This window comes from Pan paniscus, chromosome 18 (genome assembly GCF_029289425.2).
Source record: "Pan paniscus chromosome 18, NHGRI_mPanPan1-v2.0_pri, whole genome shotgun sequence".
Classification (NCBI taxonomy): domain Eukaryota; kingdom Metazoa; phylum Chordata; class Mammalia; order Primates; family Hominidae; genus Pan; species Pan paniscus.
Window position 1 is genome coordinate 83,139,626 of NC_073267.2, and position 19,480 is coordinate 83,159,105.

Below are 19,480 nucleotides of genomic sequence, written 5' to 3' on the forward strand. Positions count from 1 at the left end.
TAAGAAGAGGTGCAAGGTGCTGGGAGGGCATGTATTAGGAGACATGATTTTGTTCGTCCATGTGGTCATGAATGGCTTTCTTGAGCAAGTGCCTCAAGTTGAGACTATAAGTAAAAATAGAAGCTAGTCTGGTGACAAGGGAGGGGGAGAGAATTGTAGGCAGAGGGACTAGCTCACACAAAGGGCTCGAGTTAGGAAAGGCCACCTTGGACAGAGAATGTGCCAAGGATGGCAAAAGTCCATCTGAAGACGTGCAGTCTGCCTGGAAGGCATTATCTGAACTTTGGGTTTTGTTCTGGATGGCCATTGGAGGGCTTCCAGGAAGGGAGTGACATGGTCAGATTCACTGAAACCATCATGCTGGCCGCTGAATGGAATGTTTATTAAGGCCTATCATGTGCTAGGCACAGTGTTGGGGGCTAGAGATACAACAGTGAGAACAGTCCTCCCTGATAAATTTCACAGCCTGCTGGGAAGACCAAGCATTAAGTAAGTCACTGCCCCACAGTGTGATCTTTGCTGTCACACAAAAACATTGGGTGTGGCAGTGCCTAACCAGTCATGAGGTATCAACTGGGGTTCCTTTCATTACCTGGAGGTTTGCAGAAGAATGTTCAAGACCATTTATTTTGGTAGTGGATTCCATCATATTTTGTTCATTAAAACAAATTAGTATCTGTTGATTATCACCATGGGAAAGATGTTCTGCTAGGAGATGAAAAAAACAGCTTGTGGTCCAGTAGGAGAGGTGAGAGGTACAAGTTCAATTCAAATCAACAAGTAACTTTTGAGCAGGTGTATCGGTCACCTACAATATATAAGCAGAAAAGACACAGCAAAGACCATTGTTTATCAGTCTCAGGAAACTTACACAGGAACAGAAAACCAAACACTGCGTGTTCTCACTCATAAGTAAGAGTTGAACAGTGAGAATACGTGGACACAGGGAGGGGAACATCACACACTGGGGCCTGTCGTGGGGTCAGGGGCAAGAGGAGGGAGAGCATTAGGACAAATACCTAATGCATGTGGGGCTTAAAACCTAGATGATGGGTTGATAGGCGCAGCAAACCACCATGGCACATGTATACCCATATAACAAACCTGCACGTTCTGCACATGTATCCCAGGACTTAAAATAAAATAAAATAAAATATCCATGGCTTGGCTTAATAGATGAGTGGGGAAGGTGGACATTGTTAGTTTAGCTTCCCGTCACTGAAACCCAAGCTAAACCCGAAGCCAACAAGCTCCATGAGACATGTAAAAGGAAAATACGACAAGAGTTCCTGCTACAGTTATTAAGCTTTATTGCTCTATTTTAAATTCTTCATTTTTAAGTAATCAGGAAAGATATTTATTGGCAACAGCTGCACTGAAGTTGGTGGCATTGTATTTTCCCTGAATGCCATTACTGGGAGAAAACTCAGTGAATATTTATTGAATAGCTATTCTGGGCAAGACGTAATATATGTTAAATATGCAGCCTAGTTTCTTATTAGATTTCTCTAAGCCCATAAACACTAATAAAAATGTGTGGGTAGTGCTCTTTTTCTTCTCTTTATATCCTTATGCCTTTTGGGGGGGGGATGTTTTTATTTAAATGTCTACTGTTTGAATTTATTACTAGATTAAAATATGTACATATTTGGAATATGGCAGTAACTTCTTATTCAATCAAAAAGTGAATTGAGCCACAGTTCCCTGCTTATTTTTTTCCACCCTTCTCTCCTTCCCCACAAAGATGAGAAGTTTGAAATCTGTCCTATTACTGTGTTTTTCATTTTCATTTCCTGCTCACATTTAATCCACAACAGGGACAATGAAGAAATGCAACTTCATTACCCAGCATATGCAAGAGACTTGTTAGGTCTCAGTATTCAGATTTAATTGTATAACATCCAATTATCTGTTCTGTCTCCCTGATTTCAGCTCAAGGGCAGTGGATCTGATTTGGTACTTTAGAATATAATGGTACCAACCCTGTCTATGGGAAGAATTTTTCTATAGCTGTTTCCTCAGATTTGGTCTACTTTATAACTATCGTACCATTCATAAGCCACGGAGATGAAACCACATCTCTGTGGGATTGAAAAGGTCAATTGAAACTAGCAGCCACTTTTCTTCATGAAGTTCCAGCAGCACATTCTGTCTGCTGATATTTGGGGAGACGAACAACTCAAAGAGAAGGGGTCATTTTAAAATAGAATGGCCTCTCTGTGCTTGACTCCTTCTCATCAGTAGCCTCTAAATGGCCTCTTGCCAAAACCAACCAAGTGTGGCTTCTGTACTTCAAAGCCATCTGCAGTGACACAGCAGCCTTCAGGGAAGGTCACTGGGTGGACAGTTCTCCATGCAGCCTTAGTAGGGCCCAGAGTACTGCTTCATCCCTCCCTAAACCATAGTATACAACCCTCAGAGGCAAGGTGAGTCCGCTTCCATGCTACCCCATATTAGAGGGAGGGAAACAAAGGCTGGTATCTCATGGTAAACTCCAGACCTAATCCCTAAAGTCACCCTGGGAGTGCACAGGGAGACTCATAGAGTACAACCAAGGCATGAGGCTCGAGCCAAGGGACACTGGTCACCTGAGCTCACCCAGGAACCACAATGGAAGGAAGACTGTGCTAGGCATAGAACTGGAAGACAGAGTCATATCAAAGTATGAAATTAGGAGGGCTTAACTGACATTGGCACAAAGAGAAAAGGCAAATGAAAACAAGGAGGCCTAGGAAAGACAGACTAGAGTTGTCAGAAGACCCAGGGGATGATTGGAGGGAGGTTCTTTTTGGAGGCCAAAGATTGAGGCTCCTGGTCACCCCCTGATGATACTAAAGAACCCTCTTTCTAGGGAATACAAGAAATAATGTGGGCCCCAACATCAGAATGAGAAAAAGCCAGTCTGGCCAGAAACTCTCAACTCGAGATTCATTTCCGATGCCTTCTCTAGTTGAAAAATTAAATCTGGGCCGGGCGCGGTGGCTCACACCTGTAATCCCAGCACTTTGGGAGGCTGAGGCGGGTGGATCATGAGGTCAAGATATCGAGACCATCCTGGCCAACATAGTGAAACCCCATCTCTACAAAAAATACAAAAATTAGCTGGGCATGGTGGCACGTGCCTGTAATCCCAGCTACTTGGGAGGCTGAGGCAAGAGAATCACTTGTACTCGAGAGGCAGAGGTTGCAGTGAGCTGAGATCACACCACTGCATTCCAGCCTGGGTGACAGAGCAAGACTCTGTCTCAAAAAAAAAAAAAAAGAAAAATTAAATCTAATGTATCTAACAGAGTAAAAAGATACTTCTAAATCAACTATCCTGGTATTATCAGGAAAAGTTTACAGGAAATAGGTCTGATCATTTGTCAGTATAACAAGATATAGGCAAATCAGGTATTTTAAGCCTGGAAAAATATTATACAAGGGAAAAATGTTTTATTCATTATAATGATAGCTATATTTATGCATAAAATATAACTAACTTTTTAGACTTTGTCTTATGACACTGTGGAAGGCCCTATAATAATAGTTCTATCCAGAAGCATGGCTTCTGTAGGTTTTCTCAATTAGGCACCAAGGGGGTAAAAAAATCTAATCTGTGTTGTCTGGGTGATGTAGGTCCACTTTTCAGTAGTCCACTATACATCATTCCACATGATTTATCTTTTTTTTTTTTCCTTGAGACTGAGTCCTACTCTATCACCCAGGCTGGAGTACAGTGGTGTGATCTCGACTCAGTGCCACCTCTGCCTCCTGGGTTCAAGTGATCTTCATGCCTCAGCCTCCCAAGTAGCTGGGATTACAGGTGCCTGCCACCATGACTGGCTAATTTTTGTATTTTTAGTAGAGACGGGGTTTCACCATGTTGGCCAGGCTGGTCTCAAACTCCTGACCTCAAGTAATCCACTGGCCTCGGCCTCCCAAAGTGCTGGGATTACAGGCATGAGCCTCTGCGCCCGGCCTCCACATGATTAATCTAAAGTTCTACAAGGGAGAAAAATGTATGTATACGTCTACGTATATATGCATATATATATACACACACACACACAAAGAAAAAGAAAGATTGCTAAATTTGTTCTAAACAATGAACCTGAGACTTGTTGCTAAAAGCTTACTGTATTTACCATAAGTTGATTTGTTTCCTCTTTTTTCCTCTTTTTCTGTTTTTGCAGAAACCTAACAGTATCCTGAAACCTGATTACCAGCCCTTGGCCATAAAGAACATTTCCACCCTGCCCGTGAACTTGTTGCTGTCAACATCTGGACCCTTCTTTATATGTGAGACTGATAAATCCCTGCTGCCGGCAACTCCTGAGGTACCTTAACAGGGGGCTGTTCTGGCAAGCTGTCTGGGGTGGGGCGGGGTGTGATAAAGGAAGAGAAGAGTAATGATACACCACCCAACTTCAGCTCAGAAAGATGTAAAGGATCCAGGAAGCAAACAGGAAGACTACAGAAAATTTAAAATGAGTGGTAAATCAGATGGAGAAACTGAGGCCCAGTATTTTGCCCAAGGTCTCACAGCTAGTAAGTGGCAGAACCAGGATTTGGACCTAACTACTCTGGCTCCAGAGCCTTTAATCTTAGGAATTAATATCCCTTGTATATGAAACATTTCTTCAAGTCTTTTTTGAGAAAAAATTCAAATATGGTGTTTTTTAGAAAATAATGTAGTCTAATTCCATTTTTGTAAAATCCTATTATTCCTCTCTCACGTCTGGACTAACATCTACCAAATGGTAACTCTGAGAAATAATGTATTGTGAAATTTGGGATAAATTTCTTGTTTCTTCTTTGTGCTTTTATATATAATGTAGATTTTTGTATCATTTCTACAAAACAATAATGTCATTTTCCTGGAAAAAAAAAAGTTAAGTCAATCTTCAAAACATTTAATCACCAAGCATGGCGATACCGAGTGCTACAGATGCCATGATCTACAAGGGTGGGTCCTAACTTATGCCCAGCCCCTTGTGCCAGTGGTAAGATTAAAGGCCAAGTGGCTGGCCTGGCTTTCAGCTGGGATTAGGCCAATGCTGAAGAGTCATTACTCTCTCTCTGACTGTTGAATCAGGTGAGTGGCTTTATCAACCGAAACCATCTAATCATGTCATTAAATGCACAGTTAAATACCAGAATCGTTTAAGCCCAGTGGAAAGATGAGGTGCACTGAAAACAGATTCATTCCTGTGTCCATTCTTCCCAACTGCCTTAGGGCACTTGCTGCAAAACCACGAGGTGGCTTTCATGCCCATTAAATGTGGGAATTGAGCAATGCCTAAAAAAGCCAACTCATAGCCAGCCTTTCTACAGGAAGGTGTTACTGCAGACACTGGCATCAAGGAACACATAGGGATTGGAATCAAAGACAGAAAAGAACAAATAAAATGTACTGAACAAACGCTGTTCAGCTCTGGACTGTCATTTTAAGTTGAATAGAAAGCAGCAGAAAGTGGATGACACTGTGCTTAAAAGTTAGGATTGCTGACATTAGAAAAGAAATTAAATTACCTAATCTGTCCCTTTCTGGGTCACTCTCTACAGAGCCCCCCACCCCCACCCCCACTCCCCAGTGCTTTAGAAAACCCTTTTAAAAATTTCTTAAGCAAAGAATTTTTCCCACTTGCCTAAGGGCATTTCACAACGAAATTTATTTTTAGTTAAGAATATTTTATAATAGTTATTCATTGTAGACTTTTCCTTTACAACTCCTCAATTCTTATAACCCCACACAACACTTATCAAAATCTCTTCCTTTAAATAATTCCAGATTTTCCATGCTTTCATTTTCAACTAATAAAATGTGTATCCATATACGTAAGTGTCTATACTTAGATGTACTAGCTGTTTACATATGAATGTGTATGTGTATGTTTTTCATACTAATATGTGTGTTTATATGTGTATGCACAAATATGCATGTATCTGTGTGTGCATAAATACATGTAATGTGTATGTGTAAATACCTGGCTGTCCTGTTTCATGTACCAGCGTGGAAATGCATAGTACAAAAGTTAGTAATTTCCCCATTATCTTGTTTGTAGCCTATTAAACTGGAAACTGATGAAGAAAAAAACCTGCTGATCAAGTTTGACCCTTCCTACAGAAACGATCTGAACAACTGGGTGGCAGAAGAAATTCTAGCAATTAAGTATGTCGAACACCCTCAGATAGACAGCCTGGACCTGCGCGGAGAAGTGCATTACCCCAACCTCAGCTTTGAGACAATGGAGCTGGATTTTGGCTGCATCCTGAACGATACTGAGCTCATTCGCTACGTTACCATCACCAACTGCAGCCCGTTGGTTGTGAAGTTTCGCTGGTTCTTCTTGGTGAATGATGAGGAAAATCAGATAAGGTACCCCCAGCACAGAACTCTGCTTTTCATTTGTTTTCTCTTTCAGGCTTTTCATGGGGTTTTCTGTATTCCATGTACTGGCCATTCATGAATATTTTCCGTTTTGACAACTAATTATTGACAGAATTAATAAGGAGCTTACAATCACGATCCATCCTCGATTTCCTAACAGGAAACATAGATAAAACATCTTTGGAAGTCCCAATCACCACCGAATTAACAAAGCAATATCCATAAGCCCACTTTAATTTTGAGTCTAGTGATAAGATCATTAGAAATTCATCACTAAAAAATAAAGTCTTTGTAGAATTGTTTAAATTATTATTTTATTGTGGTAATATATATACAACTTAACAAATTTTTAAGTGTACAATACAGTATTATTGACTATAAGTAAACCAGATTTCTAGAACTTATCTTGCTGCACTGAAACTTTATGCCTGTTGCCCATTCTCCTTTCTCCCCAGCCCCCGCAACCACCATTCTACTCTTTGATTTTATTAATTTAACTATTTTAACTACCTCATATAAGTGGAATCATGCAGTATATTAGTCTTTTTCACACTGTTATAAAGAACTGCCTGAGAATGAGTAATTTATGAAGAAAAAAGTTTTAATTGACTCACAGTTCTACACAGCTGGGGAGGCCTCAGGAAATTTACAACCACGGCAGAAGGTGAAGGGGAAGCAAGGCATATCTTTCATGATGGCAGGAGAGACAGCAAGTGAGAGGGGAACTGCCAAACACTTTTTTTTTTTTTTTTTTTTTTTGAGACAGAGTTTTGCTCTTGTCGCCCAGGCTGGAGTGCAATGGCACTATCTGGGCTCACTGCAACCTCTGCCTCCCAGGTTCAAGCGATTCCCCTGCCTCAGCCTCCCAAGTAGCTGGGATTACAGGTGCCTGCCACCACGCCTGGCAATTTTTTTTTTTTTTTGTATTTTTAGTAGAGATGGGGTTTCACCATGTTGGCCAGGCTGGTCTCGAACTCTTGACCTCAGGTAATCCGCCCGCCTCGGCCTGCCAAGGTGCTGGGATTACAGGTGTGGGCCACCGTACCCAGCCCTGCCAAACACTTTTTAAACCATCAGATCTCATGAGAACTCACTCACAATCACGAGAACAGCATGGGGGAAACCACCTGCGTGATCCAATCACCTCTCATCAGGTCCCTCCCTCAGCATGTGGGGAACACATTTTGAGATGAGATTTGGATGAGGACAGAGAGCCAAACCACGTCATGCAGTATCTTCCTGTGACTGGCTTATTTCATTGAGCATAATGTCCTCAAGGTTCATCCATGTCATTACATATTGCAGAATTTCCTTCTTTTTTAAGTTTGAACAAAATTCTAGCCCCTTGTATGTATATAACAAATTTTCTTTATCCATCCACCTGTTGATGGACATTTAGCTTTTTTCTACATCTTGGCTATTGTGAATATTGCTGCAATGAACATGAGAGTGCTAATATCACTTTGAGATTCTGATTTCAATTCTTGGATAAATACCCAGAAGTGGGATTGCAGAATCACATGGTAGCTTTATTTTTAGTTTTTTAAGGAACTTCCATACTGTTTTTCACAGTGGCTGCACCATTTTGCATTCCCAGTAACAGTGCACCAGGGTTTCAGTTTCTCCGCATCCTCACCAACACTTGTCTATTGTTTCTTTAGTAACTGCCGTCCTAACAGGTATGAGGTGATATCTCATTGGGGTTTTTATTTGAATTTCCCTGATATTTAATGACATTGAGCATATTTTCTATACCTGTTGTCATTTGTAGATCTTCTCTGGAGAAATGTCTATTTAAGTCCTTAGCCCATTTTTAAATTAGGTATTAGTGGTTTTTTGCTATTGAGTTGGAGTTCTTATGTATTTTGGAGATTAACCCCTTATCAGATATATGGTTTGCAAATATTTTCTCCCTTTCCATAGGTTGAATTTTCACTCTATTCTTTCCTTTGCTGCGCAGAAGCTTTTTAGTTTGATGTGGTCATACTTGTTTACTTTTGGTTTTGTTGCTGCAGAATTTTCTTGAAAAGCATTTCAAACTCAAAGCACAGACTGAGTAGGACCCTACATTGAGTATGTGTAGCACTGAGCTCCATGTTGCCTGTTGTACATATTCCAATGGGTTTCTGTTCTGGTTCATTTATGTATATGTATAGACATACACATAATTATAAAATAGTGGGAGGCAGCGATTGCTGCATTTTCTTCTTAGTTGGCAACCAGAACTAATGGGCTTTGTATATTTCCTTATTGGATGTTGTGACTCTCAGTTGTTGGCATGTGAATATTGGACGGCCATTCTTAACTGAGGAAACCTCATGTTGTTTCCTTAGGGGCTTGTCAGTGCTTCCTGTCCATAATCCTCATCTTATGTATGACAGTCACCCTCTTCTCTCCTGCACTTGTTACCACGGTAACGATGGCTCGCTCTGAATGTTTTCCGTAGACATCTAACAATGACCTAGCGAAGCACTGAAGCCAGCAGCCGGTCCTGGGCCTGAGCATTGGAGTCTGCTCATTAAGTGCCAGGGACTGTTTGGGTTTGGAATGAAATTCTGTAGATGGTGAACATTTAATATAATTATGGAAAAATCAGCCAACCCGACCTAATGCACTTCAAATACCAGATTTTCTGAAGTGATTCTGATGTAACATAGCTAAATGAGTTTATTCCATCTGGGAGCAAGGACATGCTTCATTTATTTTTTTATTTTTGAGAGGCTACTTTCATAATTAAAGTGATGAACTTTTGAAAATGTACTTGGCCACTACTGAAGATGATACACTTAATTTTTCATTGGTTTAAGCATTTATTTAACTGTTTTTCTCTTTCTTCAGCATCTTCCTATCTCTTAATATTGAGCCTCTGCTTATAACTTGTTTGTTCATTCATTTACTCAATCAGAGAGTCAGTCAGAAAACATTTGATAAGTGATTATTGTGAGCCACATATTGAGGAATCAGCACTATAAAAGTGAACAAGACGTGACCCTTGTCCTCAGGCTAGTGGAGAAAGCAGACATGTACCAAAATGGACATGTGGCCATGCTGGGCTCTGTGGGTGGGAGGCCTGTGCCCAGAGAAGTCAGAAAAGGCTGCATTGAGGAGCCACAGTTAAATATTCCAGATGGAGAGGCAGGAAGACATTCTGAGTAACAGGAATAGCATGTATCTATTAGTTAGAATTCATGGGTTCACTCTATTGCAAGTCATTGAAAACCTGACCCTAAGCAAAAATTAAAGGAAAGGAAATTCACTGGTTTTCACGACTCAAAATTCCAGATTCGCTTTGGCTTCTGGCCTGGCTTAAAGCAAGGATCATACAATGTCATCATTGGAGCCAGGTTCTCTGTCTCTCAGCTCTGCTCAGTTTCTTGTGTTAACCTCATTCCCAGATTAGCTTTTCTCTCCTAATCACCCAGTGGCTGCCAGCACTGCTGGGGCCATGTCCTTTTACACTCCGATCCACTGGAAAACAATATGAGGTCTTTCTCCCACAACTTCCAGGAGATTCACTCCGATCAAACTAACTGAGTCACATTTCTGTCCCCACTCCTCATCAGTCACTGTCAGGGGAGGGTGATGCACTCATCATGGTTGACCTGGTCACATGCCCACCACCAAAGGCTGTGGATCATGATCTCAGAACCAGATGGACTGGAGGGGGTGGGAATGGGGTCACCAAACAAAAACTGACAGAGGGAGAATCGATGCTGGAGAGCAAATGACACGCTTCTACCATGATGTTGGCGGAGGGTACGTCAGCGTGGCTGGTGGGCAGACCTCACTGGGTGGGAGAAGTTGTGGGAGGTGAGTCTGGAGAGGTATGTTGGCAGAAGTGTGTGAGAGACCTGATATTCCAGAAGGAATTAACGCTCTTTCTTGGAGGCAGTGGTGGGATTTGTAATCAAGAAGGTGACAAAGGTTTTTGCAGAAAGGTAACGCTTAGCAGCATTCAGCACAGCGACCAACCCCACCTTCCTGAAATACATTCCTTTCTCGCCTTGCAGAACACCGTATTCTCCTGATTTTCCTCTTGTCCCCTCAACAACTTCTCAGTTCTCTGCCAGCAACAACTCCACTGGAGTAGAAGGATGGAGGGCTCCATCCTAGGCTTTCTCCTCTTCCTGGAAATTGATGCACCCCCATAGCTCCAGTCAGCTTCTTTTGCTAAGGCTTCCCAGTGCCTGTCTTCACCAAGCCCCCTCTGCTGAGTTCCAAGTCTGTTGCCTTCTTGACGTCTCCTCTTGGACATCCCTTCGATGCCTCCCAGGTGATTTATGCCTAGCGTGTTCCACATAAGCTCTGTTCCCTCCCTGCTCACCCCCAGACTCTCCTCCAGGGCACCCTGTCCCAGTAAATGACATCACTGCTCTCCTGGGAGGCATTAGGATTTCTTCCTCTCTCTAACCCCACCCACCCTATCAAATCCACCACCAACTTCTACCTATTCTGCCTTCTGAAAACCTCATTCCCATTTCCACTGCTGTTACCCTGGCTCAAGCCACCATTGCCTGTTACTGTGGTCACAGCCCTACCTGGGCTTTCTGCTTCTACGCATGCACCACAGCTCCTACTCCCCTCAGTAGCCATGCCACTGCCCTGGCGTTAAGCCTTTAGTAACTACCTGTGCTTCTTGGAATAAAGTACAGAGCACTCACTCTATTCTGCAAGGCTCAGCATGTGCTGGTCCCTGCGTTCCTCTCCAGATTTGCTCTGTGCTTCTGGCACTGACCTTTCTGTTTACCCAACACACCGGCCTCTGTCCTGCCCAGTGCTGTTCCTGTCCAACTGCCCCCTTCTTTGCTGGAAGCTCCTCCCCAGCCCCACCTAGCTGTCCCTTCCCCTTCTTCAGACTTCAGCTTCACCATCCTTCTGCAGGGAAGCCTTTTCCAAGATCCATCCTTAGGCCAAATCCCCTGTCATGGACATTGGTACTCCCATCTCCTTGGTGATTCACATCACGCCTCTGCTTATGGCTCAGTGTCCATCTTCCCAGCATCTCTTAATCCCTGTGAGGCCAGCAAGCACACCTGCCCTATCACCTCTGGAGCCCCAGAGCCCAGCACAGTCCCCAGCACAGAGTACATCCTCAAAGGATGTTTCTTGGTGAATCAGCTGCTCCCACCTGGGTATTTGTAGAGAGAAGGAGATCATTTCATACCTAGCTTGAGATTCCTCTCTCTCAGCTTCCTGGCACCCGCCAAAGAGAAAGGTTCCAGGCATAAATGTCACCTAGAATAGACCAAAAAAAAAAAGAAAAAAAAAAAAGCCACCTGGTTTCCAGACAGACTGTCTCTGTGTAGGACGTCTGAAAAACATAAACCACTCTGGCTAAAGGTCACTTTTATCAGATATACACGAACACTAACCTTTCTTATCCAGTTAGGATTCTTCTAAGCCTTACAGTTAGTAAAAGAAACAGAAGTGTAACAGAGGGTTTTCTTTTTCTTTTATTAGGTAGGTCTGAGGTCGCCTAGACACTCTCATGTTCCTTCACAACACATGTACATCTGCGGTGCGTGTGCATGCACATGTGTGCATGTGACTTTGTAGGCAATTCTCACTCATCTATTTAAAGCATCCCTCTTGTTTGAGCACACATTTTTTCCCCCAAGTTGGCCCTCATGTCACATCTAAGAACAAAGAAAGAAGTAAAATGGACAAGCATGCTAAATAAGTCCTCGGTAAGAGGAAAAGGCAGCCATTGCCTTTGAAGCCTGTGAGTTTGTGCCCGTGACAGGAACCTGGGTCAACCATGGTGGATGGTGGTCTCTCCCCCTCCCACATCTGCATGTAATGAGAAAGCTGGCATGAAGTGCCGGGGCTGGCCATTCATGACCACACAGCTGTCGCTGCAGGAGCCACCCTTTTATTAGGTCCATCTCTTCAGTCTAACTGATCAGCTTGATAACAACACAATGCTTCATGGCACCTGTGTGAAAGAGAAGCACAAGGAAACGGTGCACTTGAACCAGCTTTTACCTTTAAGAGGCCAGACTAGAGAGCCAACCGTCAGGGAGCCGAGCAGCCTCTGGCTTGGCTGGCATCTCTGCCCAGTCTCAGAGCGGGGAAGCTGAGGCCGCACTAGAACTTAGAGCATGTGGGCCAAGTGGTCTCCACGGACAGCTTTGGCTCTTCGTTTCTGAATCAGATTATAAATAAATCGAATACAAGGGCCTAAAGGGAGCCAAGTCCTGCAGCAAAGGAACATGTTATTCTCACACTGATTTTTCTATGATGAGCGCCAGCCAGCCAATATGGAGATTGGAAGAGGAGGGTGGAAGGCCTGGAAGGAGGCTGGAGAAAGAGCCTCATTTTCTGGATGCTTCCATCTATGTCTTCATCATTCCTCAATTTCTGTTGCTTCAAAAGTAGATTTTTTTTTTTAAACAAAGTCTCACTCTGTCACCCAGGCTGGAGTGCAGTGGCACAATCTTGGTTCACCACACCCTTAAACTCCTGGGCACAAGCCAAGGACTACTGTAGCTGAGACTACAGGCGTGCACCATTATACCTGGCTAATTTCTGTTTTTTTTGTTGTTGTTTTTTGTTTGTTTGTTTGTTTTGTAGAGACAGGGTCTTTCTATGTTTCCCAGGCTAGTCTCAATCTCCTAGGCTCAAGTGATCCTCCTACCTCAGTCTCCCGAAGTGCTAGGATTACAAGTGTGAGCCACTGTTCCTGGCCCAAAAGTGGAACTTTTCTAAGATGTGGTGTGTTAGTGGTAGTTGGGGTCCTGGGCTGCCGAATCAGATGTGGCTGGTTAGAATCCAAGCGCTGTGCTCCTCCTAGCCATGTGACCTTGTGCCGCAGTTGACTTACCTGTAAAATGGTAGTCTAAAAGAGTTGCTGTGAGGATTAAATGAAGTGTATCTTAACATGCATATGTCCCTGAGACATGCCAAGCACTCCCAAATTGGTGGCTGTTTTTAGGTTCTCTAAGGGTCTCTTCCTTTGTACCAAATGCTGCTAAGTGAAGCAGCCCCGGAATCCTATAAGGGCTCCTACGGGTCCTCCTGTAGGAGCTCTAGGGTCCTTAGACAACCACAGATGGACCCAGATTCCTTTTACTTCCAACAAATGATAGAAAATCCTTTTCTTATACCAGGCTGCTTTCATCAAGGCCAAAGCCAGGCTTTAGCCAAGCTTCGCCGTGGCCTGTGTGTGGCTTAAGGGGGCCAGGGCCAGGCAGGCCTCCCCTCCCTACCTATCACTCCTCCCTGCAGCCAGATAAGCCCAGACCTTGGCTTAGAGGCAGTTCCTTGTTCTGCCCAAGGGCCCAATAAGAAAATAAAAATGTTTAGGGGAAATGTGATTATTTTTTCTTTCAGAATAAGCATTACTTTATTGAATCCCACAAGGGCAGGCACTAAGTACCCTTAAACCACAGCTGTCCCTGGGTAGCTCAGGGTGCTGGTGTCCGAGTCAGACTTTGGCTCAGCCACCTGCCCCATGTGACCCTGCTGGGTGGCTGAGCCTCCCTGAGCCTCGGCTCTTGTGTGAAATGAAGGAGGTTAATAATCGTGCCTTCCACAGAGGAATGTGGTGAGGATGCTAAGGCCTCTTTGTTATTGAAGAAATTGAGGAGATGGATGCCTCTCTGATGTTGATACCAGGCCATATTTGAGTACCCCAGAGGCAGCTTTGAGATATTTTCTCCCACAATCAGTCTGAGGCCATTTCAGGATGTGGGGAGGTCTCACAGGGTCCAAGGGCCGCAGGTACCTCTCACTGATCTAAGCTTTTGTCCCTTCCATAAACATCCTGTCTTCCTCACCAGCTTTGTACCTCTCAGAACGCTGTGAGCTCAAGTATTTGCGTTTTTCTTTTTCACCTCCCAGGGAAAAGTTTGGATTGGAGCCAAAAGTAAGCATTTAGCCCTGGGGCCAGAGGGAAGACAGGCCTGAGGAGGGGGCAAAAAGGTCATGAAGGGGAAACAGAATCAGGGGCCACAGCCTATTTTCTGCCCCCTCAGCCCCCTTTCTTCCCCGACTCTCTCCCTGCTGTGTCTGAGCTAGGATGACAGACTTACAGCCCCAAGAGTGAACCCAATGGGAATGGGTCCCTCCCCCTAGCAACTTCCTGTGGCTGCTGTAACAGGTCACCACAAGCTGGGGGTATTAGAACAACACAGATCTCTTCTCTTCCCATTCTGGAGGCCGGAAGTCTGAAATCAGTTTCACTGGGCCAGAACCAAGGTATGGACAGGGCCACTCTCCCTCTGCTCCCTCCGGAAGCTGCAGGGAAAATCCCCTGCCTTTGCTGAATTCCAGAGCTTTGTTCCTTTCACTCTTTGCATTCCTAGTCTCTGGCCCTTCCACCACCTTCAAAGCTGACTGCATACCATCCCCTTCTCCCCTCTCTGGAGGAACATGGCCCTCTGCCTCCCTCATATAAGGGCACCTGTGGTTAGATCACTGGGCTGACTCATATACTCCAGGATAATCACCCCTTCTCTAGATCCTCAACTTAATCACATCTGCAAAGTCCCTTTTGCCATATAAGGTAACATTCACAGGTTCCAGGGATTCAAACATGGACATCTTGAGGATGTCCCTTATCCAACCTATTCAGAGCCTCCAACATTACTGGCATTGAGTTCTTGTGCTCCCTTTACTCTCTTTAAAAATGGATCCTCTATTAATGACCATATCATTAGAAGCTTTGGTTGTAAGCAACAGTAATCCTGACTCAAACTTACAAAAAAAAAAAAAGAAAAGAAAAACAGAATTTGTTGGTTCATGCATCTGGAAAGTCTAGGTTCAGGCTTCAGGCACAGTTTGATCCAGGACTTGAATAACATCACCTGCATCTAGTGTCTCTTCCATCATCCCTTGGCTCTTCCCTCTGCCATATTACCTCCATTCTCAGTCGGGTCCTATACGCACATGGTTGCAAGATGACTCAGCAGCTCCAGCTCTTCATATGCCAGGTTCAAGTCTAGTGGGAGGAAGTAGAGTCCTAGGAAATTTTTTGCTGTAACTCACTGGCACTGGTTGAATCCTGTGTCCCTCAACTATGGTCTGGGGAACTCACTGCTACTCCTGAGCCAGGCTGAATGTCAGAGATAGGCTAGTTCACAGAGGGAAATGGAAGGTACCTGACCAAAGAAAGGGAGAATGGATGCTGGGCAGCAAAGAACAAAGATTCCACCTTCGTGACTGATCAGGCTCATTGCATTTCTCTTGCTAGTCCTAAGCCAAAGAGATGGACATCTAATTGTGAAATTAGGTACCACCTGCGTGGAAGGGTATTTGAGGAACAAGACCACCTTACCAATGCCCTGAGACCTGATAAGCTGGTTTACTCCTCAGGCACTGTGGAAAAGCAACTCACAACCAGACTTCATTCCCAGAATAGCCCCGTCAACATGCAGCCCTAAGCACCAGCTGTGCAGGCACCTTCCCGTTTTCTGTATGAAAGGCAACCTGCCTATTTTTGAAGCTTTAGAGTAAGACCATCGGTACAGTGTGAACAATTCACATCTTTACATTGGGAAAATCTCTTTTAACAGCTTTCCAGACCACAAAGAATATGTCCAAGTAGGAAATATTTCCTGTAGACAGATGTATATGGCCAAATCTTCAACATGGAGCTATTGGGAGCAATGAAAGGAAGCTGCCGTAATCTTGACCAATAGCAGTAACTATGATTGACTACCCACCATGTGCCAGGCATCATTCTAACTCATTACATGTCATACAGCAACCCCAGAGAGTGAGGATGAATACCCGCTTTTAGGGATCCAGGCACCTGAGCCCACACAGCAGATCCCAGACCCCATTTGTTTTTGTTAATCATTTCAACTTTGATTTTAAATTCAGGGGATACATGTGCAGATTTGTTACATGGCAATATTGCATGAGGCTAAAGTTTGGGGTATGGATCCCGTCACCCAGGTACTGAGCATACTACTCAACAGGTAGTTTTTCAACCCATGCCTCACTCCCTTATTACCCCCTCTAGTAGTTCATAGTGTCTGTTGTTCCCCTGTTCATGTCCATGTGTGCTCAGTGTTTAGCTCCCACTTATAAGTGAGAACATGTAGTATTCGGTTTTCTGTTCCTGCATTAATTCATGTAGGATTATGGCTTCCAGCTGCATCCATGTTGCTGTATGATTTATGGCTGCATAGTACTCATGGTGTTTATGTACCACATTTTCTTTATCCAATCCTTTGTTGATGGGCACCTGGATTGACTCCATGTCTTTGCTATTGTGACTAGCACTGCAATGAACATATAAGTGCATGTGTGCATGTGTCTTTTTGGTAGAATAATTTATATTCCTTTGGGTTTGTACCTAGTAATGGAATTGCTGGGTCAAATGGTAGCCCTGTTTTAAGTTATTTGGGAAGTCTCCAAACTGCTTTCACAATGGCTGAAGTAATTTATATTCCCACCAACAATGTATAAGCATTCCCTTTTTTCCTCTGCCTCACCAGCGTGTTATTTTTTTAATAATCGCCATTCTGACTGGTATGAGACATTATCTCATTGTGGTTTTGATTTGCATTTCTCTGATTATTAGTGACAATGAACGTTTTTTCGTATTTCTTGGTCACTGCTATATCTTCTTTTGAGAAGTCCAAGACCCCATTTCTGCACTGACTGCAAAGCCCCTGTTTTAACCACTGTCTTCTACTGACATATCAAAGCCCAATTTTTCTGTATATCTTATTACTATATATCTATTTTATGTTTAAACGAACCTTCTCTGAACACTCTACCTGAACATTGTGCTATATGTGATGGGGACTACAAAGATAAATAAGACTTATTGCTGTGCATGGAATTGATGAGCCCCCAAAGACAAACATGGAAACCGTTCATGGGGCACAAGGTGGGTGGATAAGCAGTGACTGTGTGCCAGACATTTCCAAAGATGGCTTCACTTCATATTCTCAGTAAGCTGATTTACATGGCAGCTGTTTAGGAAACACTGTTATTATTGTGATTTTACAAATAAGGGAAGGGCAGCACAGTGAAGTAAATAAGCACTAGATAAAAATGGGAAGGAAGGAAGGAAGGAAGGAAGGGAGGGAGGGAGGCAGGGAAAAGGGCAAGAAGGAGAGAAGAGAGGGATAGAGGAAGGGAGGGAGGGAGGGAGGGAAGAGACAGGGAGAGAGGGAGAGAAAGGGGTGGGGTGAGGATAAGTAGGAAGCACAGTCTTTTCCCATCAAGAGTTTATAAGCTGAACGAGGAAACAAGAGGTTCATAAAAATCCACAGCTACTGTTTGTTCCACAGTTCAGCACTTTGCCCTCTACTCCTCAGCCTTGCAAATATTACCCAGTGAAGAAATCTGGTGGGAATACTGACGGGGTCTGCTGGGGTGGGCTAGATGATCAGTCCCAGCAGGGTGAAGAGACGCCTGCTGCCCCTAGAGGGCTGAGTGCAGGGTGGAGGGAAGGATCCTCTGGGTGGTGGCTCCCAGCCTTATCCTGAGTCCCTGAATCAACATGTGACAGCTGCTAGAGGTGGGAGCTCTCATCCTGAGACTGTGCCCTACAGGGGATTTTTAGTGATAATCATACCCCAACTGCCTGTGATAGCCAGTGGTTCCTGATTCAGGCAGGAACTGAGGATTTCCTTGGCCTGGCTGGCTCCATACCAGAGTTACCAGGAACCTCAGGGATCCTCTTAGTTTTTGCCTTAACTGGGTGAGGCCCCACCAGGGAGCATGTTGGCAGCAAAGCCTGCTTCCTGCTGCTCTTTCCCATTGACCCTCTCTTTTGAGGCCACGATACCATCACAGGAGGGCAATATTCCCTACTTGTTGCCACAGACTGGGTAGACTGTTCCTGTGGGGCTGTTGCCTTGCCATGGGATTCTGCCCACAGGTTCATCACCAGCTTCTAACTGACCATCCTTTAGGGGAGGAAGTAGGTAGCTCTTGGAGAAGCCATCCTGCATCTGTTCCGAAGGGCTTGAAACCTCTGACTCTGTCCTTCTATTAACAGGTTTGGAAATTCAAGTTCAGCCCCATGTCATAGGGGTGGAATTGTTTTTTCTTCTAGACATCATTCCTACAGTTTGGTTCACTGCCATTGAGGGAGGGGCAATATCAAATATCTAAGATCTATAGGTTTACTTTGCTCCTTGAGAAGGAATATCACTTATTTAAATAGACTTGAAATACATGTATAATTATAATTAAATATAATAGGTGTATTACGTATGATATATAAATTAATCAGGTTTGCTATAAAGCAAATTCTCAAATAGACACACAAACATATATATGTATTATTTAACACAGTTGTGTTCAGGCTTTTTACAGCAGAACACTTTTTATGTAAATCACTTCAGAACAGACATGCTGAGTGAAAGAAAGTGTAAAGGAGTCCTTCTTTCTCCTTCTTCCCAGCCCCATTAGTTCCTGGGCTTCCTCCAAGGAACCCTCACATCTGTAGCTAGGGCTGAGTTAGCTGATGCCTAATTACTATTTAAGAATTACATTAAGTCACAAAGCAATGTTGAAATTTCTACACTTAAGTGTAATGTATTATACTATATTACTGAGCTCAGGCTGCCGTAACAAAATATCATAGAGTGTGTGACTTAAACAAGAGATATTTATTTCTCAGTTCTGGAGACTGGTAGTCTGAGATCACAGTGCCAGCATAGTCAAGTTCTGATGAAGGCTATCCTCCTGACTTGTAGACAGCCACCTTCTCACCATGTGATCATATAGCAAAAGGAGAGAGAGAACACTCTGGTGTCCCTTCTTATAAGGGCACTAATTCCGTGAGGCTGGTCTCACCCTCATGACCTCATCTAAACCAAATTACCTCTCAAGTACTAGTTGGCCACATGTGGCTAGTGGCTATGTATTGGACAGCACAGATAGAGAATATTTCTATCATTGCTTAAAGTTCTAGCAAACAACTCTATTATAGACAATTTGAATGCATTTAATAGGCTTACTGTAATTGACATATGTAGAACACTGCACTAAAAAAAATCTTCTGGCCCCATGCTACAGTTATGAAAAATTACTGTATACTAGGGCTTAAAGCAGATCTCAACAAAGAATCTGTTCTGTCAGAAATCAATAGCAAATAGATAACAAGAAACAAACAAGTAAACAAAAACACAGGCTTAG

The 19,480-nt window shown here is 43.6% G+C and overlaps 1 protein-coding gene across 1 annotated transcript in view; it reads left to right on the forward strand.

Moving 5' to 3' along the window:
* The window catches only part of HYDIN (HYDIN axonemal central pair apparatus protein), a 429,930-nt gene that overhangs the window by 205,346 nt on the left and 205,104 nt on the right, over nucleotides 1-19,480 (forward strand). Inside the window, exons 22-23 of the mRNA XM_063597736.1 lie at nucleotides 4,176-4,319; nucleotides 6,048-6,361. Coding sequence (XP_063453806.1) covers nucleotides 4,176-4,319; nucleotides 6,048-6,361 — 458 coding nt within the window. The remainder of the gene's footprint in view (nucleotides 1-4,175; nucleotides 4,320-6,047; nucleotides 6,362-19,480) is intronic.